This window comes from Mesoplodon mirus, assembly GCF_964341445.2.
Source record: "Mesoplodon mirus genome assembly, chromosome: 15".
NCBI lineage: Eukaryota > Metazoa > Chordata > Mammalia > Artiodactyla > Ziphiidae > Mesoplodon > Mesoplodon mirus.
The window spans coordinates 7,746,980-7,774,718 of record NC_138991.1 but is presented as its reverse complement, the minus strand read 5'-3'; the positions used below and the strand labels follow the sequence as shown (position 1 = coordinate 7,774,718).

The 27,739-nt window shown below is 44.2% G+C and overlaps 1 protein-coding gene across 1 annotated transcript in view; it reads left to right on the top strand.

Annotated features, from left to right (window-relative positions):
* DOK5 (docking protein 5) overlaps positions 1-21,284 on the top strand; it is a 139,217-nt gene extending 117,933 nt beyond the window's left edge. The window contains exons 7-8 of the mRNA XM_082645034.1: positions 11,027-11,147; positions 20,530-21,284. Of these exons, the coding sequence (XP_082501160.1) occupies positions 11,027-11,147; positions 20,530-20,594 (186 nt within the window). The 3' untranslated portion in view covers positions 20,595-21,284. The remainder of the gene's footprint in view (positions 1-11,026; positions 11,148-20,529) is intronic.
* Positions 21,285-27,739: the final 6,455 nt, after the last annotated feature.

Genomic DNA, 27,739 nt, shown 5'->3' with positions numbered 1-27,739 from the left:
GATGCCCCGAGTATATAAATGCGTGGAATGAGGGAGTGAATGAACCAAAGAACGCCAAGTGCAGAATTCACTGAAAGGGGTGAGGGGGAGGCAGGGACGCAGGCAGGGAGAGCGTGAACGGAAAACTGAGTTCGGAGGCTTCGTCTAATTGAGGGATAATTAAAGTTGGAATGAGCAGCTCCATCTGGCTCGACGCTGAGTGTCTGCATGCTTTATTTTGTTTCATTTTCACAACTATCCTTGGAGATCGGGATTGGTTTTTTGAATCCTATTTAATTTATTTTTACACAAACACATGTATGGAAATTTTAACTAACTGCAAAAATATAACTGTGTAGAAGATGATTTGTGCTCTATTTTTTCCCTTTTATTATTGGTTTGCATGCCTCTTTCCCCTCTGTAGCAACTCCTAAAACTTAAAAGTGTGCACTTATCTTTCCATGTTTTCCTCTGTACCCATATAATCCTACACAGAAATCGACATCTACATACACAGAGAGGTGGATAGACACACACATAGATACCTACACCAGATATGGGTATTTGGGGGTCATTGTTGATTTTACAAAATCGTGATCATATTACACGTTTGAAGAAACTACCCCCTGGTATTCTCATTCAACAGTAAATATCTCATGGGAGTAGTTTAAAGTCATATAGCCTAGGTCTGATTCAGGGGCTGGCAAACTATGGCTGACGAGCAAAATCTAACCTGTGCTTGTTTTTGTAAGTACAGTTTTATTAGAACACCGCTACACCCAATCCATTTTTACATCGTTATGGCTGCTTTCACATGGAAATAAAAGAGGAGGTTCATTGGTACCATAGAGACTGGATGGCCTGCAAAGCCAAAGACATTTAATATTTGGCGCTTGACAGAAAAGTTTGCCAAGTTGGTCTCATTCATTCTTTGTAATGGTATGCATTTTATTGGCAATATTAGGTCCATTTCACGGAGGGAGAAATTGAGGCTCCGTGGCTTACAGTCAGTAAGTGCAGAGCCAGGACAGGAACGTAAAGGCCAGGGTGTGAGTCAGTGGGAGCTGAAAGGAAGGAGGAAATTTGGGAGGCTTTGGAGGTAGAAGAGAGAGAACGTCTAGGGCCTGAGTGTGTGTCTGTGGTCTGGGCGGTGATGAGGTGAGGGAGCAGAAAAGGTGGACTCTGGGACGGTGGTTCCCCACCTTCTGCGGGCATCAGAGTCACCTGGAAGACTCACTAAGCCATAGGTGGATGGGCTCCACCTCCAGGGTTTCGGCAGGTGTGGGTGAGGCATTGGAATTATTATTATTATTATTATTATTTTTTTTTTTTTTTTTTTTTTGCGGTATGCGGGCCTCTCACTGTTGTGGCATCTCCCGTTGTGGAGCACAGGCTCCGGACACGCAGGCTCAGCAGCCATGGCTCACGGGGCCTAGCTGCTCCGCGGCATGTGGGATCTTCCCGGACCGGGGCACGAACCCGTGTCCCCTGCATCGGCAGGCGGGCTCTCAACCACTGTGCCACCAGGGAAGCCCCAGAGGCATTGGAATTTGAATGTCTAATAAGTTCTCAGGTGATGCTGATGCTGGTCCAGGGACCACACTTTGAGAACTATGGCTCTAAAGCGACTCTGAGATTCCAGCTCCTTGGTCCCTGGAAGAAATGGCACTGGAGCTAGAGAGAGCACAGCATGGGACCGCGTGCTTTGATGCCCTTTATACATACAAAAATCCGCAGTAAGACTTAACACCGATCATTCAGTGAACATACATTGCGCTGAGAACAGAGGTGTCAATGCAGCCATAATTCCCTCCTGGTCTAATTATATCGGACCTTAACCAGTCTTTACATGCATCTCAGCAGGATACGTTCACGGTGTTTCATGTGTTTACGGAAGCAAGAACATGTGGTTAAGCTCTCTCGCTGGAGAAAGCTGGATCCTTTTAAGAAATCACTCCTCTAACTGAAGTGGGAGCGCACCTGTCCAGTAGGTGGAGGAAAGGTGGGCGCAAGAGCCGCTCTGCAGACCTCTGTTCAGACAGGACGATATAGCTCCTGTCATCAACCCACAATGATGACAAAACTTGTTCAACAGCATTTGCCTCTCGCTTCCAGAGGATTTGGTTACCGCCACTTAGCGAAGCAATTAGCATTTTAAGTGGTTTGTATTGATTAAATGAATGTGCTTCATCAAGCAGAAAAAACCCTAAAGAATGCAGCAAATGTCATTATCTCAATGAATTACTCCCAGCACCAAACAGTACAAGTTTGCTAGAACTTTACAAGGGTGTTTGATAAACCTCAGAAATATAGATTTACCTCAGACTGGGTAGACAGATCACATACTACACAAACACATGCTTGATGTTTATGTCTTTTTAAAAAAAGTATTGTCTAAGACTATTGTTCTCTTTTAAGAGAGGCATTTGGTCTGGAATTTGTAGGAATAAACCTAACATTTTAAAGATTCTGTTCAAAACACGTTTACTATTCATGAGATCGTTGGAGTAATTCTCTCTGGTTAGAAATTTGAAATTAAGGTTAAGCTCCTTTGAGACCTGTTTTCTACTCTCCTTTGAAATTCCCCCGTTTTCATTTTCTAGTAAGTGGCATCTGGTGAGGATCAAGGGGCTTAGGGCTGGGACTGGGGAGGGCCTATAAGACAGTGTGTGGAGTGGGAATATGTTTCCTCTCTACAAGCCTGTTCTTGGAGGAGCGGGGCCACTTACACATATTGCTCAGTGCCTTATGCGTAGTTTCAGAGTTCTTTAAACTAGTGCGTGGAATGGTATGCAAATTGAGGAAAAGAGCTATGATTTCTTTGAAGATTTCAATAGAAGGCTTTTGGATTAAAATATTTGATTCACACATGATACAGAATTGTACAAAATGTTACACAGTGTAAAGTAAGTCTCTTTCCCACGCTTAGTCATCTCAGGTCCACAGTTTACTTCCTCGGAAGCAAACCCACGACCAGCTTCTTTTGCATCCTTCCGGAACGTCATATCCCTTAATAGATATAAAGGTATCTATGTGTGAATAAGTACATTCATTGTCTGAGTATCTACTTTGTGTCAGACCCTGTTCTAGGAAGCAGGAGTACAGCAGAGAACAAGAAACAGTCCTTGTGTTCAAAGAGTGTACTCATTGTCATGGAGAATGAGACAGTCATCAATAGATAATAAACCTAAAACTGTATCAGGAGTTGGTGAATGCTGTGAAGGAGACTGCATTGTAAAGGAGAGAGAATGAAGGAGGTTTGTTGCTCTGATAAGGTGATACTCTGGCAGAGAGAGGGGGGAAGGGAGGAGTGGAAATTTCTAAGGGCCAGTTTTTTGGGTTTTTTTTTACATACATGTATATCTATTCTTTTTCAAATTCTTTTCCCATTTAGGTTATTACAAAGTATTGAGGAGAGTTCCCTGTGCTATACAGTAGGTCCTAGTTGGTTATCTATTTTAAACATAGCAGCATATAACATGTCAATCCCAAACTCCCAATGTATCCCTCCCCCCATTCTTCCCCCCGGCACCAGGTAACCATAAGTTCATTCTCTAAGTCTGTGAGTCTGTTTCTGTTTTGTAAATAAGTTCGTTTGTATCATTTTTCTTTTACATTCCACATATAAGTGATATCATATGATAGTAGTCTTTCTCTGTGTGACTTACTTCACTCAGTATGACAGTCTCCAGGTCCATCCATGCTGCTGCAAACGGCATTTTTTCATTCTTTTCAATGGCTGAGTAATATTCCTTTGTACATATGTACCACATCTGTTCCAGGCAGAGGGAACAGTAAGTGCAAAGGCCCCGAGGCAGCTCTGTGCTTTGCATGTTCAAGTACAAAGCTGTGACTCTAAAGCAGATGAAATGAGAAGAGGCGTAGGAGGTGTTGTCTAGAAATAAGTAGGAGCCACGTCCTATATGACCTTTCATTCGTGGTCAGGAGTTTGTATTTTGCATGGGGTCAGTTGAGAAGTCATTGGAGGGTTCTGAGAAAAGCTGAGATAAGCTGGCTTTACTCTTGAAGGGGGCACTCTGGCAGCTGTTTGGGAAGGACTGGGGGTGGGTGAGGCGAGAGTACAAGTAAGAAGCAGAGTTAGGGACTATTTCTGTCATCTGGGCATCCAGGTGAGTGCTAATGATGTGGATCAGGATGGTGGGGAGGGAGGTGATGAAAAGTGGATTCTGGATACATGTTGAACAACAGGATTTGCTGATGGTTGAACTTTCTTTTAGGATAGAGAGGAAACAAGGTAGTCTCAAAGGTTTCTCTTCTTCTTTAAACAGAGCAATGGGTTGAATGGAAGAGCCATTGACCTAGAAGGGGAAGAGCTTTTGGGGAGTGGAGTGTGAGAAACGATGGTTCCAGTTTGTACATGTTACATGAGGGGTGCCTACTGGACATCTAGGTGGAAGTGGGGAGCAGGCTGTGAAATACAGGAGCCTGAGGTTTAGGGGAGAGATTGGAGCTACAGACATGCATTTGAGAGTCATCAGAGTGTGGATAGACGGTATTTAAACCTGTCCCAGTGATGACGAGCTCTCCCCACCAACATACATAGATAAGGAATGGTGGCCCTTTGGTTTTAGAATTGTTTCATATCACTTCATAAAGGTCTACCCTTTTCTTTTTTTAATTTTTTTTGCGGTACGCGGGCCTCTCACTGTGTGTCCTCTCCCGTTGCGGAGCACAGGCTCCGGATGCACAGGCTCAGCAGCCATGGCCCACGGGCCCAGCCGCTCTGCGGCATGTGGGATCCTCCCGGACCAGGGCACGAACCCGTGTCCCCTGCATCGGCAGGCGGACTCTCAACCACTGCGCCACCAGGGAAGCCCTGAATTGTTCCTTCTGATTCAACTTTGTGCGCATGTTGTGCTTAAAATACCCAGAGAAAATAAGTTGGTTTATATATACTTCCCTGAACTGAGGGCTACTACCAGCATCAGATGAGCTTTGGAAGTCTCTCATGTTGAGCAGACACTGGGCGTCAGTGTAACTGTGACTCACAGCACAATCTTGTTGTCAAAACCGTGTCCTTGTTCAGTGACTTCAGGGCCCAGGTTGAGTTTGCATATGCAGAGTGGCTCTTGGCAGACACCCCACTTGAGTTACTTTAAGGGGCAGCCCAGTGGAAGTTTAAGCGTCTGATGAGGAGGCAATTAGGTCGTGAAGTCGTCATCGGTTTGCCATTGTGATGATTTGTGCTGGTTTCTGAATGGATCCAGAACAACGTCACATACGCAGCATAGGAGCATACTCATGATGGGCTGATTGTAGCAGCAAACATTACATCCTGTCGTGCTGTTCAGTTTTGCAAAACACAATGATTTGTTGTAAAAAACGGATGGATTCCAGAGAAGGACGGTGTGGTGTAGTGTTGTGGCAGAGACTCGGCACTGCCCTGCACGCCTGACCTCAGACTCGTAAAAGAAGTGCACAAGCAGCGGGTAAGTGTCAGCCAAACCAGATGAAGGACGAAGAAACCAAAACTGTGCTTGGCAGCGGAGAGGACGGTTGTTTTTCTTGCTGACAAGCCACGTATTGTGGTCATTAGAATGTTTTCTCTCCCAAGAGGGTTGATATGATTTGCCCATTATTAAAGGGCCTTGACAATGAGCATTTCCCTCACTGTGAGTATTGGGAGGTTTTTAAGAGGATCTATCTGTATTGTTGACGATGATGATGATGGGGAACCATGCTTTATCCAGTTGTCACGCAAATTTAAATGGTACTTCCCCTGCGACTGCTTGACAGGAAGTAGCCACCCACTACCTCATTACATCATGCTTTTTAAGAAAATAGTCCAAGGCTTCCCTGGTGGCACAGTGGTTGAGAGTCCGCCTGCCGATGCAGGGGACACGGGTTCGTGCCCCGGTCTGGGAGGATCCCACATGCCGCAGAGCAGCTGGGCCCGTGAGCCATGGCCGTTGAGCCTGTGCATCCGGAGCCTGTGCTCCGCAACGGGAGAGGCCACAACAGTGAGAGGCCCGCGTACTGCAAAAGAAAAGAAAAAAAAAGTCCATATAGCACATACTACGATGTGATTTTATTTTATGTTTTTTGAGGACAGCTTTATTGAGATATAATTCACATACCATACAATACACCCTTTTAAACCGTACAGTTCCGTGGTGTTAATATATTCACGGAATTGTGAAAGCATCACTGCAGTCAACTCCAGAATATTTTCATCACCCCAGAAAGAAACCCATCTCCTTTAGGCATCATCCACCCAGCCTTAGGCAACCACCCATCTGCTTTCTCTACACTTGCCGGTTCTGGACATTGCATATAAATAGAATCATACACTATGTGGTCTTTTGTGACTGACTTCTTTCACTCAGCATCAAGTTTTCAGCTTCATCCGTGTTGTAGCGTGTGTCACGACTTCATTCCTTTTTATGGCAGTCTTTTTCTTTTTTATTTGTTTAGTTTCATTGTCTGTCTCCTTAGGAAGGGATGTTCCATGAGAGAGGAGATTTTGAGGCTTAAACGCGGGGAGGGGTGTGTCCCGTGTCACACAGCTCATCTGGAGCACAACCTGAACGGGAGCACGGGTCTCCTACTCTATGGTCGGCTCCCTGCCGCCCTCGGCAGCACAATGCTTTGTGTGTCCTTGAAACCCAATCAATTACATCCATTGATTGATTATCTCAGGCCACTGGGCAGCGTCAGAACTCACTGAGGCTGGTTTAGGAAGAGACCTACGTGCATCCCTGTTGTTTAGGGGGAAAGTTTGAGTGTTGAAGTACAAGAAGGCATTTGTTTGACATTCACAAGGCCTTGCCTTTCTTCCCTGGCGGGATCTTGAGTGACACTGTTAGCATAATGAATAAATGTGTAGAGCTGAACTCCCCCGCCATCGGGCTGTCCTGACCGATTGTGCACACGCACGCACGTGAGCAGGTCTTTCCCCGAGGCCCTGCTTCTGCTCATCACTTGAATGCAGGGTAGAATGATGCAGTCTTATTTTTTATTTTTTTAACATCTTTATTGGAGTATAATTGCTTTACAATGGTGTGTTAGCTTCTGCTTTATAACAAAGTGAATCAGCTATACATATACATATATCCCCATATCTCTTCCCTCTTGCGTCTCCCTCCCACCCTCCCTATCCCACCCCCCCATCCCACCCCTCCAGGCGGTCACAAAGCACCGAGCTGATCTCCCTGTGCTATGCGGCTGCTTCCCACTAGCTACCTATTTTACGTTTGGTAGTGTATATATGTCCATGCCTCTCTCTCACTTCATCCCAGCTTCCCCTCCCCCCTCCCCCCGTGTTCTCAAGCCCATTCTCTGCGTCTCCGTCTTTAGAATGATGCCGTCTTATTACCACGTTCCCCACAGCCCCCGAGAACCACGTTAGTTTAATCTGGACCTGGAGCTTCAGCAGGAATTCAGCTCTGGGCTAACAGTGCTTCTGATTTGCTGAGTTGATTAGGATTTATTCCCTGGGCAAGAGCTGGGTTCCTTGGCTCATTCATCCATCCTCTATTTGTTCAGCCTTTGGGGGCCCCGCTTAGGTGTTGGGGACACAGATAAAAGATATAATCCCCACTTGCTTGGAGTGCATGGGCTACAGGAGGAGGTGGGCTAGTTTAGCGGCTGTCACAAAACAGTGAAATGATCAGAGTAAGAGCAGGGCTGTGGGGTGCCTGCTAGGAGCGCCTGGCATCGTGAAGGGGGTAGCATCGTCAGGAGGTGATTCCTGAGCTGCCTCCTGAAGGGAAGGTAGGTGTTAGCCAGGCGAGGAGTGGGGGCAGCTCTCAGGCTGAAGGATCCAGGCAGTGGTGGGAAGGGGGGAGGGGGGAGGCACCACAGGTGGGTGGAAATGGCAGGCCCCCGCCATAGTGCGGCCCGAGATGGGAAGGGTAGCAAGCTCAGAGGGGAAGGGTCACTTAAAGCAATAAAGAAGGATGAGGGCGAGCACAGGGAGATCAGCTCAGTGCTTTGTGTCCACCTAGAGGGGTGGGATGGGGAGGGTGGGAGGGAGACACGAGAGGGAGGGGTTATGGGGACATATGTATACGTATAGCTGATTCACTTTGTTATACAGCAGAAACTAACGCACCATTGTAGAGCAATTATACTCCAATAAAGATGTTAAAAAAAAACAAAAGCAAATACGTCCATATAATAGAATACTATGTAGACATTAAAAATGCTGTTGTAGAAATGCCAACATGCTAACAATACGTTGTTCGGGTGAAGAAAATAAGTTATAAAAAAGATATGATATATTTGAAATAATTAAAAAAAAAGCATGAGGGTGGACACCTTCCAGCTAGACTCTTCACTACATGACTTCCTAAGTCTTCTCAATCTTCGAGAATTCAGACATTTTTGCATTGTTAAATAAGAAGACTTTTCTCGGCATTTTTCTCCAAAGACAATTAAAATGCCTCTTTCATAAAATTAGATATTGTTTCAAAGGTTTGAGGAAGAAACAGAGAACCTGGCTTTGTAATGTTCTCTATGACACGTGACATTAGTGTCATTTCGTTTTTGTTCCTAAATAAGCTTTCTAAAAATATAGTCAGATCAGGGCTTCCCTGGTGGCACAGTGGTTGAGAGTCCGCCTGCCGATGCAGGGGACACGGGTTCGTGCCCCGGTCCGGGAAGATCCCACATGCCGCGGAGCGGCTGGGCCCGTGAGCCATGGCCACTGAGCCTGCGCGTCCGGAGCCTGTGCTCCACAGCGGGAGAGGCCACAACAGTGAGAGGCCCGCGTACCACAAAAAAAAAAAAAAATATATATATATATATATATATATATATAGTCAGATCATGCTGGGCTGCAGAAATATATTCACAGTAATATAGTGAGTAATTTGAATTTGACAGCTATTCCCAAATATTTGCTTTATATTAAAATTTTTATTACATTAAATATAATCCCTTTATGTTGAGAAAATCTTATAATCAGTACCTTGAGAATTCAGTTCTTTTCCTCTCTTTATTTTCTTGTATTCCATGTTATTGAGGTTGAATGTCACCAGAAGTCGCTGGTAAATAGATTTTTTTGGTTTGTTTGGTTTTGGTTTTTGCTCTTAAACTTTTGAGACCTTCATTTCTGCAGAAATAGAGAAACAGCCACAGAACTTCTCTACTAGCTTTTGTTTTCAGCTTTTTGCCCTTTTGATTTAACAGGACATGTTTAGGAAAAAATGTCCCCATGAAACCTAGTGCTATGTAATTCTACTTGGAGACTCATTTTTTAAAAAATTGTGCTATTGTGATAAAGAATCCAATCCATCACATGTAAATGCAAGACATATAAATTAAAATTGTCTTTAGAAAGATGGTTATAATCTTTTTTTAAAAAGTCAGTCTCGTCAACTACAATGAGTTTTGTTCTCCAGAGTGTGAAGCCTCATATTATTTTGGCTTTATTGAGTGAATATGCAGATATTATGCCTGGAACTACCATGTTAATGAGGTGTGTAGAGTGGGGAGTTTTCTCTTAAAAAAGATCTTTCAGTGGGCATTGCAGTTTATACTCATCATAATAATATCCTCCATTTTTTCCTGCACCTAGTTTGTGCTAGGCAAGTGCTAAGCAGGTATCATCTCACTGAACCCAAATGGATACATATTTAATGCCAGCTTTCCTCATATGAGCAATTAAAATGGCATTCTACTAGGTAGAGTGGTCTGTGATTCACTGTTTCCTTAATGATACAATATGTAAATGTTTCCTTTTTAGTTGATGTAAATCTGCCTTCCTCTGGTTTGCAGTTGCCAAATATTCCAATGTATCTCTGCAATTAACCAGGTCCTGAGTGATGGAGCCTTAAGTTGCCCCCAGTTTTCCATGATTGCAAACTGTATCCTAATGCCCATCCCTATATAAATCCATGTATCTGTGAGCACATTTTTATAAGACTCGGGTGGGTTATTTGATATTCAGGTGATTCCAGGAAATCAAACATTGTGAGTTGTCATTTCTCATGTTATGACACAATAAAAGTATATCATGCTTGTGTCTAGACCAGGGCTTAGAGGAGAGGGTGGCTGGACAGCTGCCTCGAATTATGAACCCCACCCGCTCTTCTTCATGCATTGTCCCCATTTGCCTTCTATTCACCTCCTGCCCATCCCACTAAACTGTCCTCTCTTTGAATCTTCCCCCCCACCCCGATGTGTTTGGACAGGCCATTGACTACTCCCCAAGGACCTGGGGCCTCACACTGTATCTTTCAGGATGGATACTCCTAGATGTTTGGTGCCAAAAGCTACGACTTCCTCTTCCTCCCTCGGTGTCTGGAATGAGGGTCAGGTGCTTGTAGGGGCAGACAAGGCTCTTTTTCTTATACTAGTGATAGAACCCAACTCAAATCAGCTTAAACTGAACAGAAATAATCGGCTTGTATAACTGAGAAGTCCCAGGCTAGTCTCTTGGTTCAGGTAGGATCCAAGGTCTCAGTGGAGCTTGTCGGGACTCTCCCCTCCTCTTCTTGGCTGTCTTCTTTGGAATAATGTCCAGTGACTGGCATGTTCTCCCTTTATGGTTCCAAGATAGGCTCCAGGCCCATCTCCTGTCCTCTCAGCAACCTCACAAGAAAACTCATAAACATTTAATTCAACGGGTATTTCTTGTGCATCTACCACGTTCCAGAAATAATCTAGACCCTGGGATTCAGCAACGAAAAAAAAAGTCAGAAAAACCCCTTAATTTACCTCTACCGATTTTCTCTTCCACAAAAGTCCTTATAAATGTCCCCAGGGATTGTGTCTTATTGGCCTGACGCAGGTCACCAGGTCACCCCTAGAATCAGTGGTGGGGTCTGACCATGACCGGATCGATTGAGCTGAATTGGAGGGAAGTTCCCCCAAGGAAAATCAATGCACTGTTGCCAGCCGGCTGAAGAACGGATGCTGCTAAGTCAGTGAAACCGACAGGCGTCCACCACCACCATGGGGCCGTACGCACTGACTGGCTGACGGGCCAGCTCGTGCTTCTGCAGCTCCCAGCGTGGAGCTCCCTGGGTCAGGTCTCTCGCAGCCCCGGGGTTGCTGACACACGCTCTCTTCCTTGACGCAGCTCCAGATGAGGATGAGTGAGCGGGCCGCCTCGCTGAGCACCATGGTGCCCTTGCCTCGAAGCGCCTACTGGCAGCACATCACGCGACAGCGCAGCACAGGGCAGCTCTACCGCCTGCAAGGTGAGCGCGGGCGGACTGTGTGGGGGAGGGGAGGGCTGGGGGCAGATGGCTGGTGGGGAGGGTGGAGAGAGGGCTCAGCTCCTCCCCTCTGCTGCGCGCCAGGCTGGGAGGCCCCTCCCTCCCAGAGCCTGGCCCCTGTCGAGGTCTCACTCCCCGTCACTTATACTGTATCACAGTGTCCTGGGGGGAATTGTTTAAAATGCAGATTCTTGGGCCCTCACCCCCAGAGATGCTAGATTTTAAGGTGTAGGGAGTGGCTGAGCGGCGTGCACTTTTAACGACCTACACGGGGTCTGGGCACGAGGTCTGGGCCGCGCTTGGGGACATAGTCGAGCGGACTGATGTCTAGCAGCTCGGCATTCCTTGGGAGCGTGCCGCTGGCGGTGTGGACGTTCAGGCCCCCTCAGGGCCTCGGAGGGTGGGGCCTCGGAGGGTGGGGCCCGGCCCCGAAGGTGTTAACAAGCCCCCCGGTGATGCTCATGACTCTCAAGCTCGGGACCCATGCTCTCCTGGGAAGGGAGTGGCCTGGGGCACGGGGAGTCCTGGACTCTGGTTCTGCTGTGACTCTAAGCCAATCCTAAGAGGCCCCTTTTCCAGAACAGTGATCTCTGGAGCAGGGTACAGAACGGCCCGTGGAGGGACAAGGGGAACAATTAGAAAAATGTTAAAACATTTTCCTGTCCTTTCAAATGTATCTTTGTATGTTTTATATATAAGGATACCTTGTGTATATGTAACGTATAAATAAATGAACAGGCCTATGTAGGGGCTTCTTGCTTTAGACCTTTTCACTGATGAGGCTCAAGATCCCCAAACATGGAAGAATATCTACGGGATGGAACCTAGTTCGTATGCAGAAACTTGCTAAATAAATGAATGCAAGAACGAATGAATGACCACAGGAAACAGTGGCCTCGGCCGTAAATATCTGGTCTCTGCACCCGAGTCACCCAGCCTTCCCTTCGGCCCTTTCTGCTGGTCATCTCTCCCCCAGAGAGCTTTTCCTGGTCTTTCTCCCTAGAATTCTGTGCCGTTCCCCTGTCCGAGGTAACTCTTCATCATCTCTAGGTCTTACCTCCAGGGCCCTCCCTGACTCCAAGGCAGGTCCCCCAGACTTTATCATAACTGGTGTGGAATCTCCGGTCGTGTGTACCCCTAAGATGCAGACGAGGGCACCCTCTTTTATAGCCCCACCACAGTTTTCATTTCATATTTAATTGTGTGGCCAGTTGACTCAGGACTAGCTCTTCCAAGAAGCAGTAACACCAAGGAGGGCAGGAGACCTGTGTCTTTGTTTTTTCCTCCTTATTTTATCCCCCAGTGCCTTGCACGGAGTCCATGAATATTTGTTGAACGACCGTATAATGTTAAGAGGGCACTGAAGGTCCTTACATTCTAGTCTTTATGACTGTAGGCTCTGTTCACTTGTGGGGAGCATGGCATAGTGTAGATGCTCAAAAGTTATGTCCTGAGTGCCTGTAGGAGTGACAAGTGACTGCCTTGATAATTGATAAATAAGCTTACCTTCCAAGACACATCTACACAGAGAGGGAGGGTTGGGTTAGATCAGGTTGTTATAAATACCATTGGTTTCATGTCAGAACAAATTCAGAAATTTTTGCAGCATTTGACTTATATCATCACAGTTTTTGTCATTTACATATCACTTGTACCATTATTCAATTTTCTTCCGTCTTTTCTATTTAAATATATTTATTTTTAAAAGTATATTTTACTGTCTTTATACTGCTATACCAATTACCTATATTTTTTCTAATACACAATAAGATCAACTGTACAAATACCAGTAGTAATTACTGAAGGTTTAAAAGAAGCATGTGTGGGCTTCCCTGGTGGCGCAGTGGTTGAGAGTCCGCCTGCCGATGCAGGGGACACGGGTTCGTGCCCCGGTCCGGGAAGATCCCACAAGCCGCGGAGCGGCTGGGCCCGTGAGCCATGGCTGCTGAGCCTGCGCATCCGGAGCCTGTGCTCCGTGACGGGAGAGGCCACAACAGTGAGAGGCCCGCGTACCGCAAAAAAAAAAACAAAACAAAAAGAAGCATGTGTTATGAACATATACTCACAAAAAGCTATGGAGTTGCTTTGTAACTTGACTGTCTACACAAACTCTTTACAAAAAAGGTATGTCTTTTCAGATTCTGTGTGTCTGGAATGCAAAAGAAAGTTGAGAACCAAAGTGATGTAGGCTTCGTAAAGAGAAAATGGATAAATTGCTTGAATTCCTGAGAGACAGCCTGGTAATTTGAGAATAGTCACCTTGTATCAAAGTTGATGAATCACTGGATTTCCCCAGAATACCATGTTTGGCAAGATGAGAGTGAGGATGTCATGAATATTTAGTATGTGTTGCAGTTTCAGAACTTATTAGCAAATATCCCAGAATTTAAAAATCCTCAGGACAGGGCTTCCCTGGTGGCGCAGTGGTTGAGAGTCCGCCTGCCGATGCAGGGGACACGGGTTCGTGCCCCGATCCCGGAGGATCCCACGTGCCATGGAGCGGCTGGGCCCGCGAGCCATGGCCGCGGAGCCTGTGTGTCCGGAGCCTGTGCTCCGCAACGGGAGAGGCCACAGCAGTGAGAGGCCCGCGTACAGCAAAAAAAAAAAAAAAAAAAAAAAAATCCTCAGGACAATCTGGACAGAGAAAATGTCATATGAAGAAGACGCTCACTTTACAATCCTTACTTTAACTAATCTAACTCTCTTTAACCAAAACGAGTAGGCATTCATCAGAAATGATTTAAGGCTAAGGGTCTTATCAGACCCTTTAATATTTTTAAAAAATCTTCTTAAGTTTAAAGCAGATGTTTTAGATACTGTTAGCATGCGGTTTGTATGCTCCTTGGGTTTATACAACTACCTCTGACAGTGTCTACATCTGTTTGCTACGAAGAAAACAACTCTGTTTTCCAGCATACAGACATAGTTTTTTTAAACCACAACGACAAAAAACGCAGATTTACGTGCATACAAAAAGCCCATATTATGGTTGGAAAACCATACACAGCTGACAGGTCTGGGATGATCATCAAAAACGAGCGACCCGGGGCTTCCCTGGTGGCGCAGTGGTTGAGAGTCCGCCTGCCGATGCAGGGGACACGGGTTCGTGCCCCGGTCTGGGAGGATCCCACATGCCACGGAGCGGCTGGGCCCGTGAGCCATGGCCGCTGAGCCTGCGCAGCGGGAGAGGCCGCAACAGTGAGAGGCCCGCGTACCGCAAAAAAAAAAAAAAAAAAAAAGTCTAGTGACCCACTAATTCCAAAATAACAGTAGTGATCACGTTATCTTTACAAGGGGAGCGGAGCAATGCAAAACCTCACCGCAAAGGAAGAAACTCATGTGCTTTGAGACGTTTCTGTTGTTTTTGTCCAAAATAGCAAGCCACCAACCAAACGACTCATCAGAACTGGATTTGGGTTTATTTGATAAATCTTCATCTTCAGGTTTGTTATCTATTATTTTTATAATTCAACACTCAAAAGCTTCAGGCAGACCTTGGAGATATCTGGGGTTCGATTCCAGACCACCTCCAAGAGGCGAATATTGCGATAAGGCAAGTCACACAAATTCTTTGGTTTCCCAGTGGACACAAAAGTTATGTTTATGCTATATGGTAGTCGATTAAGTGTGCAATAGCCTTATGTCTAAAAAAGATGTATATACCTTAGTTTAAAAATACTTTATTGCTAAAACATGCTAACCGTCATCTGAGCCTTCAGCAGGTCGTAGTAGTAACATCAAAATCACTGATCACAGGTCACCATGACACATATAATAATAATGTACAAGTTTGAAATATCGTGAGAATTACCAGAATGTGACACGGAGACACTTGACGTGAGCCAATGCGGTTAGGAAAAATGGTGCCAACAGACTTACTTGATGTAGGAGTGCCACAAATCTTCAGTTAAAAAAATGCACTATCTGCGAAGCATAATAAAGTGAAGCACAATAAAACAAGGTTCTGCCTGCATTACTGTATACTTAAGTTCAAGTTTATTGGTATGGATTTTCCAAATGAGCAGAGTAGTAATACTTACAAAACAGTCATTTGAAGATAGTGATAGCTTAGTTTCTAATGAAATAAATAACCAGTGATGAGAAAAAAATGCCACAGAATTCCCTCAGAGATGATGGAGTACCAGACTTTGTGATTGATAATTTTATAGGGTTTTGAAGATGATTGTGTTCTAGGTTTTGAAGATGATAATTAAAACTGTTATTGTTTGCTCTTTGTTATATAGTATGACCTTCATTGAACACAAATTTCCAATAGAATTCTATTATTCCTGTTTTGACTGCATGCTGATACTCACTGAAATGTCCTATTATCTTGGAATATTTCTGTGCATGAGAATGGCATTGTAATTGCTTCATTTTTTTTTTGCTTCATTTATATACATTTTTTGGTACCAGTTATTTCATCAAGTTATTTGTTTTCACATACTTTTGTTACCTGTGTAGGAATTAATGTAAATGTATTTTATTTTGATATTTAATTTGTACCAATGTTTACTGAGATATTTCCTCACCAGCGTGTTCTGTGCAGATTTATCCATATTTATTTTACCTTGTGGATTGCTTTTTAGTTGCCAGCATTCATTAAGATACAGTGCTAATACGTGCTGTGTATGCAGTTTGGGGGCTCAACTTACCAGTAAATTTGATAGATTAAAAAAAATGTTCACAGACTACCTAACATTATCTTGCTTCTTATCAGGGGTGGTCACTTACACAACAGATACATGGGATAAGTTCACCTATTCCACCTATACCACCTGCTCTCCTTGTTCCCTTCTGCCCACCCCGAGAAAAAAAATGAAATTGAGAAAAACTAATAACATCATGACCCCGTGTGCCATAGGATGAGATTACACAGCACGTAATTTCTTCTTGTTTTGCTGGTATCCAAGAGTTGTAATTCCTCTGGCCAATTCACCTACCCTAATGTATTTCAAGCCGACGTTTTCTGACAGATCTGGTGGTTATTCTTGGAAATCAGACCCTTAAGAGGGAATTTATCCAACTGGTCTGAGAAAATTTTCTTCTCCAAATTTAGTCCTAGAGAGCCACCCGCTGGTTGGTTTTGGAATTACCACCTTATTACCGCCGTTTCTGGTGGAGAGAGGAAGGTGCTGGTTCGGACACACCCACCTACACTGAGACGTATTCAATCCACCTTCACTGCTTCTCCCACCCCATTTGCCAGTTTTCAAAACTAAATTCACTTCTATGTTTAGGTATATATAGAATCAACTTGTGAGGTTTATCATGAAAACTGGGAAGGAATTCATGAAACGGAAGCATTCAACAGTGTGCTGAGCACCGTATTCACAGGATTCTTTTAAGAATTAATTGTATAAAATAACCAGAGTCATCTTTTTCCAGTTGTCTTCTGTATTGTCCTAACCCTGGTCGATATCACCTTCCTCCAGAAAAGTACTATGCTCCAATACGTTTGGGGCAAAATGCTACATGTTAAATTCTCCTGTAGGAGGTTCAGAAAGCAAATCAGTATTTTTCAGACTCTGAGATGTCCTGTAGTGAGAAATCTGTTTAGTCTTGCTTAAATCAGAGCTCTGCAAATTTATTTGAACATGCAATCTTGTCTCTCCTTCTTTATATAAACAAACATTAACATACCTCTAGTAAAGTTCCAGATTTGTTCCATACAAGGGAGACTGGACATACTCATAGAGTATCTTTATAAAAGCTACCATTTCTTGAGGATCTGCTGTGTTCCAGGTTTTGCACTAGGAACTTAACATACATGGTCTCATTTAGTCCACAAAGCAGCCACCTGAGAGTATTTTACACCCATGTGCAGCTAAGACACAGAATCTGAAGGGTTAGTGATGTGTCCAGGATCACCTATCTAGTAAGGAGTTGAGGTTTTCATCTCTCCATTCATTCACTGATGCATTCATTTATTGGGCAAATGTTAATTGAGCATCTACTTTATGCCAAGCACTGTGCTAGGTGATGGAGGTACACTGGGGCTACTAGACAGGCTTGTTTCTGCCCTCCTACAGCTTATAGTCGAAAGGAGAGTCACAGTCAGTAATTACACACATATATGTAATTTCAAATTTGGTCCATGTCAGGTTGAAAAGAAGGTGTTTGTAGTAGAGAATGGTGAAGCAGAGCTGTTGTCGGTTTGGGGAGGAGGATGACAAAGGGACTTCTTTAGAGGGGCTGCAGCATTTACCCCAAGACCTGAAGTCTGAGAAGAGACAGCCATACTGAGAAGCAGGGAAAAGCATTGTCCATAGAGAGATCAACAAGTGCAAAGGCCCTGAGGTAGAAACGAGCTGGCGTGTTCAAAGAGCAGAACGGAGGTGGTGTGGCTGGTGCACAAGGGCCTTTAGGAGACAGCAGGTGTGTCCAGCTTCACTGCCATGTTCTTCTCAAATGCCCTCACCTGCTCCTCAAAGTTAACATCTTAGGAATTTTGCTCTTAATCTTAAGGAGCTCTGTTGCTCAATATTTTAGAACCTTTCTGTTGGAACTGCCTCGGAAGATAGCGTCCCTTGTTTCAAAAAAAAGAAAAAAGAAAAAAAATAAGCACGTATCATTGATCAGATGTGACTTTAGATAATTTTAGGAAATCAAAGAGTGGCATCAGATGTTTGCATCACTCTGCGGGACATCTTCTGTGTTGCTTATTTGGTCCACCTGGCAACAGCTCGAGTTGGCAAGAGTGGGACTATCTTCTCCATTTCAATGAAGGCAGAAACTGAGACCCTTGGAGGTCGAGTACTTGCTCAAGATCACATAGCCACTGGGTGGAGGGCCTGACATTAGAACTTCAGCGTTCTGACTTTTAATCCAGGGCTCGCTCGCTCTTTTATCACACGTCCTTGCCTTTGGGAGGAAGTTCTGCTTCTCCCAAAGTGTTTCCAAGACAGATACCATGTGATGGAAATAGCTCCTCCAGCGGGTTGGTTCCAGGCCATGCGATTTACATTTTTATTTTAAGGATGATAGATTCTTGGAGCAAGTGGCTACTTTGGAGGAGTTAACATTGGTTTTTCTTTCTTTTTTATAATTTATTTTTTATTGAGGTATAGTTGATTTACAATGTCATGTTAATTTCTGCTATACAGCAAAGTGAGTTAGTTACACATATACATACATTCCTTCTCACATTCTTTTCCATTATGGTTTATCACAGGGTATTGTATATAGTTCCCTGTGCTCTACAGTAGGACCTTGTCGTTTATCTATCCTATATATAATAGTTTGCATCTGCTAATCCCAAGGTTCTAATCCACCCCTCCCACCCACCTCCCCCTTGGCAACCAAAAATGTGTTCTCTATAACACTGATTTTTCAGTATTAATTCTAGCACAGTCACATACATTGTATATGCAGCTGGTAAGAGAGAAGTAATAGATTAAGATCTGAGCAAATGTGAAAAGATGACAAATAAACCAGGGTCTAAAGGTCACATATCTGTAGGGGCCAGGAGGACATGCCAGGACTGAGTGGTGGGGTCCCTGGTAAAAAAATGGCAGGGAGAGTGCAGGCCTAGAAAAGAGGGACATCCGCCCTTTACGGGAAGTTTGCAGTCATTCAGATATTGACAAGCAATTCCAAATGTTCCAAGCTCTGCACAGGCCAGAGAACAGGGCTGGGCCCAGATGGGTCCACAGGCCAGTACCAGCTTGTGACCTTTGTGTGAACTGCAAAAATGTAAAAAGAATCTCTCAATCCATCTCCTGGCTTTAAGCTTAAAAACAGCATTCCAACCAAGCCAGGAAGCTTCAGTTAACCATCATGGTAGAAGCTGCAGGTGTATTCATTTTGACTTGACCCCAAGTGAATGCTGTCAGTCACTTTTCTCGAAAACTTTTAGAGTCTAAGGAGCTACCGTTGAAGGTTCAGGAGGGGCTTTGCACTTGACTGAAGATGTGGATTTTGCATCAGTATTGTTTGTACGCTGTCTACTTCCTGCAGGGAATTTTTATCAAACTGTAATAAAGATTTGCCTGGATTTTTACTTGTAGGAATCAAACCCATTGATGCAGTTTCTCTAGCGTGTGTTTATGTGTGCATGTGTGCATGCGTGTGTGTGTGTGCGTGTGTGTGTGTTGGAAAGAGAATAGAATTCATGTCCAAAATGGCTGGGAGGCTGGAAGAAATGATTTCTAGTGATTTGGGATATTTTAATATTCAGATTACTTTAATAATAATCACTGCTATTGTGTACCAATGACTGTATGACTAGATATATACAATTTTCTTATGGTTCAGATTTGAGGCTTGCAAATATCCGAATCCACGATTTCTTATGTCAGAAAGAGACTCAACTGGGGTGTGATGGAGGCCAGGGCTGTTGGTGATAATGAGGTAGAGCTTAAGGCTTAGGGGGCCAGAGGCCACTGTGAAGCTTTTTTGCTAGGTCCAGTGTTTTGAACGCGTGTTGGTGGGGCGAACATGCTACACTTAGCTGGGGTCCCATCTCCCTGTGTGTTAGGCCGGCTTGATCCACACATTTGGTTCCAGGAATGCTGTACTCTTGTGTAGGTTTTGCTTTGCTCACTTCTGAGAGCTGTTCACCTGGTCCGCAGTGTAAATTCCTTTGCTTGTGGTAACCCTTAGCCAGCAGATGGTGTGCTCTGTCTGCAAGAACTGGAAAACTGGCCTCCTGGCCAAACCCAGCCTGCTGTCTGTTTTTCTTCACGTTTCCTTGGAACATTCACGCCCATTCCTTACATATTAACTGGTTGCCTTTGTGCTACAGGCAGCAGAGTTAAGTAGTTGCTATGACACCATACAGTCTACAAAATCTAAACTATTTCATATCTGGCCCTTTATAGAGAAAGTTTGCCAGCCCTATCCTGTGTCACAAAGGGGGCTCACAGTTGCCTTGCATGTTGCCTTCTTGGCTTCTTCATTTTTCTTGGTTTGGAACTTAAACCTGAAATAATAAAGGCTAAATGGATTTTAAGAAGTCCTCTTTTACTGCAAGATTTCCTAGGTATAAATATAATATTGTCTTACTTCTGGTCCGGTTTCCAAAGAGTGTCCTCGCCAAAAGATTCCACAGTCCTTTGATTCTATATCATTTCCTCTAAATATTCTGGGTATAGGAGTTGAAAAAGACGAAACATTAAGGAGGAGGTTGTCCTTAACTGCTACTGGTCTGATCATAGCTCAGTGCAAAGGCCACATGCAAATGATATGTTAATCATGCCCACTCTTATGACTTGCATTTGCATATTCCTGTGAGTGGCCTCTGGGAAAAAAATCCTGTGTCCTATGTTACTTATTTCTGCTACAGAGAAACTTGTGACTAGCTAATCTGGTTGTGGGCTTTCTTGAAATATAACTGCCGATTTCTAAATCTTTTTTGGAAAAGATGTCACCAGCCCTCTGAAGCTTCATCGAACAGAGACTTTTCCTGCCTACCCATCTGAGCACTGACGGAACTGCCAAGAATTGCTGTGTGACATGCTTGTGATGTGTCAGGCACAGACCCACCCGGGAGGTCAGAGGATGACCCCGAGGGAAGCGCTGAAGAAAAGAAGCTACACGTCCTGGCTAACTGCGTGGTCCTTGGGAAACTCTGCAATACCATATTTGTCTTTTTCTTTTTTTCCTTTCTTTTTTTTTCCCCTTAAAAGAAAAACTTAGCATAATTGAAACCTTTTCCTTAAAAGGTTTTTCTCTTTTCTTTCCTTAAAAAAAACTTAGCATAATTGAAACCTGTTCTATAGATATCGACGTTTTCTTCCCTCTTTTACAGTTGGACAGAAAGGAGTCGATGCCACAAAATGATTTTCTATTGTAGATGCCATGTCCCTTGCACCTCTCTGAATCTATCCTTTTGCTGATTCTTGTGGTTTTTCCTTCTGAGTGTTTCAATTGTATGACAGTACTGACAATAAAATGGCTCTTAATTATTTGTTATTTGTTTATACCGTATTCCTCAGTTATTAATATTATGGTCCCACATAACTGTTGGCCATCATATTTTATTATATTCCCCATTAGTTACATCAGTGCTTTAACTCAGTATTACTTAGTAAATCACCTTTCCAGGCACCCTTTATATTCTTTATAGGGTTACAATTTCTCTCTCACACCATCTCCCCTCTCCCTCCTTTTTAAAAAAGCCTTTATTTTGTTTGGTGTACTTTCCCAAAACATTTTAAAATAAAAGATCATTCTTCACCCATATGGTCTTGGGATTCTGGCTATATGGTTTTCTCTGTATCTCCAGTGTTTCTGAAGGTATGTGAATATTTGCCTTAGGAGCCATGAGTGTGGTTTGGCATCGCATTTGATGGAATCCAACCATTTATGCGCTTGTTCACTAAGTCCCCAAAAAAGGGACATTAAGAAGGTTCATTTTCATTTATGTTCCTTCCAAAAATGCATAATTTCCTAAAATGGAGATTGACCAATAAAACCCCAAAGGCCCTGCTAAAATCCCACCCAGATCTGAGTTGGTTGGGATTTCCAAGGACACTGCTGGTTAGGATGTGTTTTTCTTAGGGGTGGAGAAATATTGGGGGAGGGAGGATTAAATTCAGCTAAGAATTAATTAGTGGATTAGAGAGATAGAAATGATTGAGTGCTAATGGCTTCACTGGGATGCACTTGTGTTCTGTGTTCTCTGTAGCTGCTCTTCACATCCTTTTAGCTCATCCTACTTCTCCTAGATGTATTTGTATTCATCTTTTAAAAATTTGGTTTGCCACACACGTTTGATCATTTGCTCACTGTTCGTTTTCCTGACTCTATGTGGCTCTTATTTACTTATTTTTCTCATCTAAAACTGCCTCATAAGAGGTTCTCCCCCAGGGCTTCCCTGGTGGCGCAGTGGTTGAGAGTCCGCCTGTTGATGCAGGGGACACGGGTTCGTGCCCTGGTCTGGGAAGATCCCACATGCCGCGGAGCGGCTGGGCCCGTGAGCCATGGCCGCTGAGCCTGCGCGTCCGGAGCCTGTGCTCCGCAACGGGAGAGGCCACAACAGTGAGAAGCCCGCGTACCGCAAAAAAAAAAAAAAAAAAAAAAGAGGTTCTCCCTGATTCCCAGGGACTTGGCAGCCAGCACGGGGGATTAAGTTGAAGAAGTAGATAAAGCAAATGGAATTAAAGAAATATAATTTTAATGAAGTCAGAATTGCTGAAGCAAGTCTACAGCTAATGAGTGTGTGAAGAAATGTTGCTGAGTGTAGTTAACTACAAGCCAGAGCCTCTTTTAGGGCTTTTCAAAAAAGAGACATATTGACAGAAAAGAGTTAGAGTGCTATTAGATTATCCTAACAGCTTCTATTTAATGTCTCTGCTATTCTTAGAGCTTTACTTGTGTTATCTTACTTAATCCCCACAACAACTCCATGAGGTAAGTACAACTGCTGTTCCCATTTAACAGATGAGAAACTGAGCCTTAAGGAGCTTAAATAATCTAAAAATATGCCCAAGATCTCTTAGCTCTGTTAAAAGGTACACTGAGGCAGATTAAAAGAGTTTATTTGAGTATCCATCTCTTTGGATCAGGCAGCGCCCGACCAAAAGTAGTTAGAAGTGCTCCATGAACAGGAGGTTTTTACAGAGAAGACTTGGAAGCAAAGCAAGGAAATTATTTGACTTGACTCTAGTGTTTGCCTTATCTGGGAAAGGCTAGTTGGCTGTTTGTGGTTGGTTGTCCCTAAGTTTTATTTTCTTGGATTTTCACGCACTGACTCTGGCTTACATTTTGCTTTGCTCATGTAGGCTATCGAGGCATTAGGATCACCCCAGTCTGCTGGCCTTCCTGTTTGATTATATTAACAGCTACTAAATGGTAGACACATGTGAACCCAGGCAATCTGATTCCAGAGACTGCTGTGTAAAATGCCTTACACATGCTGCCTTCAGGGGCAGCAAACTTTTTCTTTAAAGGGCCAGAATATAAATACTTTAGGCTCTGGGGGTCCTATGGTGTCACTGTTCCTACTGTATTGCAAAAAAGAGCCATAGACAATAATACTTAGAGGAGAGGCATGGCTATGTGCCAATAAAACTTTATTTACAAAAACAAGCCACAGGCTGGATTCGCCCACACCGTACTTGCCGCTCCTCCCTACTCTAGGTTGTAAGAACAGCAAATACTATCTTTTATCAGTTTCAGGTTTTTGGTAGAAACCATGAGAAATTTAAACACTTTAATTTCTGGCCTTAAATAAGAGAAATAGTGATTTGAAGTGGTTTTGAGTTTTCTTTTTCTAATCCCTAACGTCAGTGGTGAATATCCCAGTATGAGAAGGGGGAACATTTCAAAGCTGTGGTGGATTTGTACACAAACCAAACTGAATTCTCAAGCACTTACACCAACATTGCGAATAAACAAATCCAGAGGTTAAACGGTAGAATTTCACTTAGACATAGTTGTTTGTGTTTTAATTATATACTGAGAAAAGTGACTTTTTTGGGGCAGAAGGTGTGGTTTTCTCTTCCCCTTTGCATGCTTATTGTAGCCAGCGCTAAAAAGACCTTTTACCCAATTTAAGGCAGCATGATGCAGTAGTTGCTAAAATGCTTTCCACGTAAGACTGCTTGGGTTTCTGTGATTCGTTTATTCATTTACCAAGTATTGTCTTGTCTCTGGGTATTCTAGGCTGTGTGTTAGTTGCTGAAAATACGGTGTGAATATAACCAGCAGTGTACCTGCCTTCACAGCGCCGTATCTATGACCTCAAAGTGCTTAAGCCAATTGTGCAGGAAATAGAAAAAACTAAGGAGAACGTACATTTACATAGAGACATTTTATGATTTTTTTGGGGGGGGCAATCTTGACCTTTGCAGAGGGGAATGTACCAATTATTAACAAAAATTTTTCCTTTCAGTCCCAGAAAAAATCCATTTTGAGATTTCCACACAAACTCAGTACTTTTCATTCATATTGAAATTTTAAGTTGTTTTGATTAAATGTTGGAGGTCAAGCAGCTCCTCTTCTGATGAAAGTCAGTGCTGGCTGATTTCAAAGAGAGCTTCTGGCTCAACCTCTAGGGATTTGGGTCGGCCAAGGCAAGACCAGGTGATAATCATTTGCCTACATTTGTGCTAAAGAAGATACAGCTGCGCACATTCTACTCTGCGCTTGTAGTTATCAAATGTTGGCAAAAGATACTTATTTAGCTGGTCTGGGGTGGAGCCGATGAATCTATATTTTCAGTCAGCATCTCTAGGTAATTCCAATTCAGGAGGTATACATCCCATTTTAAGAAACCTTGAGGAGATTGAAATGGAGAGAGTTCCCATCAGGTGAAGTTTGGTGCCTGGAGGCACTCAGCAAGGTGTTCTTAAACAAGATGCCTTCGGGGAAGTCAGCAGGCGGAGCTGGGGTGCGGCCCGGCTGAGGGCACCAGTGAGATTCCGCGGGGGGGGGCGGGGCGCTTACACACAGGAAGGGGGGCTGCCTTGTGACTGAAGCTCAGGCAGTGAGGTCTGTAGTGGCGTTTCCCGTGCCTCTGCAATACTTTCTTTGTTGCCGTAACAACTAATAAGGAGACTCAGTTTGACCTTCTTTGTTTCTCGGAGATGCCTAAAGTGCAAGGGCTTCTCGCACCGTTGTTTTTAATAGGAAAAAGCCAGCCAGAAGCTGCTGGGGAAAGCAGAGCGCAGACTGCAAAGAGCGTGCCGGGTGCAGCAGAGCCGGATACGCAGCTGCTGCTAATGACCCAGCGCTCAGCCACTAGCCAACCAGGTTTCCCCCGCCCACCCTTCCCCCAGAGTGCTTTGCTCCTTGTTATCATAGTAACGTTATTACCTTTGGCCTTTGGTCATGATGCAGTCCCCTCCTGTACTGAAGAGCAGAGGTTGCTTGGATGGATTTAAAGATGTCGGAGAGGGGTAAGGATGACTATTTTTGCTCTGAGTTTTGACCGGGCGGTGACTGCTCGTCGTTGCTGTCTCTCTGCTGTGTTTACATGTTGTGTTTATTTACTTTTTTCCATTGGAAGCCCTAGGAGGCCCAGCACTAGCTTTGTTTTTTTCAGTAGGTAGCTACCCTCCTTTGGCCTACCTAATGAGGCACACGTGGAAGGCTTCTGTAGCAAGGTTCTGTGAATGCTGGCCAAAGCCGGCCTATCCCTGCTTTTGTCAAAGTTTTATTCCAACACAGCCGTGCCCATTTGTTTGTTACCTGTGGTTGCTTTTGCACAGCAACTGCAGAGTTGAGTGGTGGTGTCAGGGGCCACGTCCCCTCTACAGGCAAGGTCTGCAGAGTCCTGCTCTGTACGATCCGGGCCTTCCGGAACCAGCTGATCCTCTGGGGACCCTGGCATCTCTTGTCCTCAGCATCACCTGTGAAATGAATGTTCTTGGTGGAAGGGAATGCTTAGCCCTCCCCTGAGCGCAGCCTGCACCCTCTCACTGCAGGGGTCATTTTTCTGCTGTTCCCTTTGCCTGGAAAAACCTTATTTTCTTCTACTCTTGCAAAACCAACACTTTCTTTAGACATTAATTAAAACACCAGGCTCTGAGTTCCTTCCTGGGACCCTCCAGACCAGACGAAGCCGCCAGTTATAAGCTTTTAAGGTACTCAGAGCGGTTCCTGCGTAGCACTAATTACTGTTTATAATGACATGTTCATGTGCTTATTGCATTTTCTGCCTTCTCCATGCTTCTCAAGCTCCCTGAGGGCAGGTACTGTATCTAATTGGCTAAGCTTTGTCCCCCCAGCACCAAATAAAATACCTCGTTAACTTAGCGGGTACTCAATAAATCTTCATTTCATAAAGAAATGGAAAGTGAGACGGCAACAGATACATCATTAAATCACAGTATTAGACAATATAGGTTCTCCCTCAGATGAGGAGTGTAACGCGTGCCGGGGAGCCCTGACTTTTCTGGAATTCCTGTGTGTGCCAAGCATAATCCTTACACCATCCCTGCGAGGGTGATGGCTCCAGAGCCCACATGCTTTACTTCTACACTTGTGGTTCCCAAACTGTGTGCTGAGGTGCCCAGGGCGCCACGGTGAGTTCACAGCGGTGCTGTGGGGTATATTAAATTTTTGCAGCAAACAGTGATATTCAACGTCTGTTGAACCCTTGGGAACTGCTGGCTGGAGGCTGTTCAGTTTCAACATGAGATCACATTAACTTCATTTCTATGATATCATTTTTGTGAAACTGGGTTTTTGGCAATAAAAAGCAAAAGTACTGTGTGAAAAATCGGTGTGCACCAGTAAATGAGGGTGGCAGTGGGTGTCCAGTCTGATTCCCAGATTTGAGGAACTTCAGTGCCCTATAGACACACACATCCCCTTAGCAAGCAATTGTGGTTAAGAATAAAATTAAAAAAATATTTTCTTTTGATTTAGGTGTATTTTTAAATGTTTCCTAATTTGTTAGGACAGCTTAAATGGCTTGGACCAAACAGCTTAATAAATGGAACTACTAGCGACAGGACAGGAATCAAGACTCAGACATAGAGAATGGACTTGAGGACACGGGGAGGGGGAAGGGTAAGCTGGGACGAAGTGAGAGAGAGGCATGGACATATATACACTACCAAATGTAAAATAGCTAGTGGGAAGCAGCCGCATAGCACAGGGAGATCAGCTCAGTGCTTTGTGACCACCTAGAGGGGTGGGATAGGGAGGGTGGGAGGGAGACGCAAGAGGGAGGGGATATGGAGATACGTGTATATGTATAGCTGATTCACTCTGATACAGTAGAAACTAACACCATTGTAAAGCAATTATATTCCAATAAAGATGTTAAAAAAAAAGAAAGAAACAGTGACCAACAGAGAATAAGGAAGAAAGGAAAACAGGTTGTTACATTTTAGTTCCTTGAGTGGCGCTTCTTTCTTGCTTTCTGAACACAGAGGCTCACATTTTAATTGTACACTGGGTCTCACCAGCTCTGTGGCCGGTCCTGTGCAGAAGGTGCTTCTTGAAGAGAAAGCAAGCTGAGTGGGGCTGAGGATTAGGTTCCAGTTGAGTTTTTCTGCCTCTTTCCTGCTTCCACACGTGGCTTCCACCCAGGACCCCTGCTCACCTTTTAAACCTTCCAGTCCAGTCTTTTAATAATTGACCTCTATTGAAGACAAGCCACGCGGTTCCTGTTTTAAGCGAATGCCCCAAGCCAGTCACGGTGACTGCCCAAAACTCAATAGTGTGGAATTACTTTCCTCATCACTGAATTCCTTTTAAAGCCGTCCCTTCAGAACAAAGAAGGAAAGAGAAACATTTGCTTATCAAAGGAAGCCAGCCCCCAAATTTACTTTGCTTTAGCTGTCATGCAAATTTCAAGCAAGAGGCCTAGCTGGATGGCTTTGAAGATAAAGATCACAGTGCAGTCCTGGAGAGGCTGCAATGGGGTTTCTGATGCTTCTGTGATTTACTTGGAGAAGGAAGAAAAGAGCCGAGAACAATAGGAAAAACGCGGCTCTGAAGGCATAAAAGCCCAGTGTCTAATTCTGGTTCTTTCCTTTTGCTGGGGGACAAGTCAGTTAGCAGCAGCCACCGGGGGCGGGGTGGGGGGGGGCGGTCAGATACGCCTAGACCAGGATTCCCCAGGGCGGCCTATGAGAGGCCAACTCAAGTTCCTAAGCAAAGAAAAAAAAAAGGTT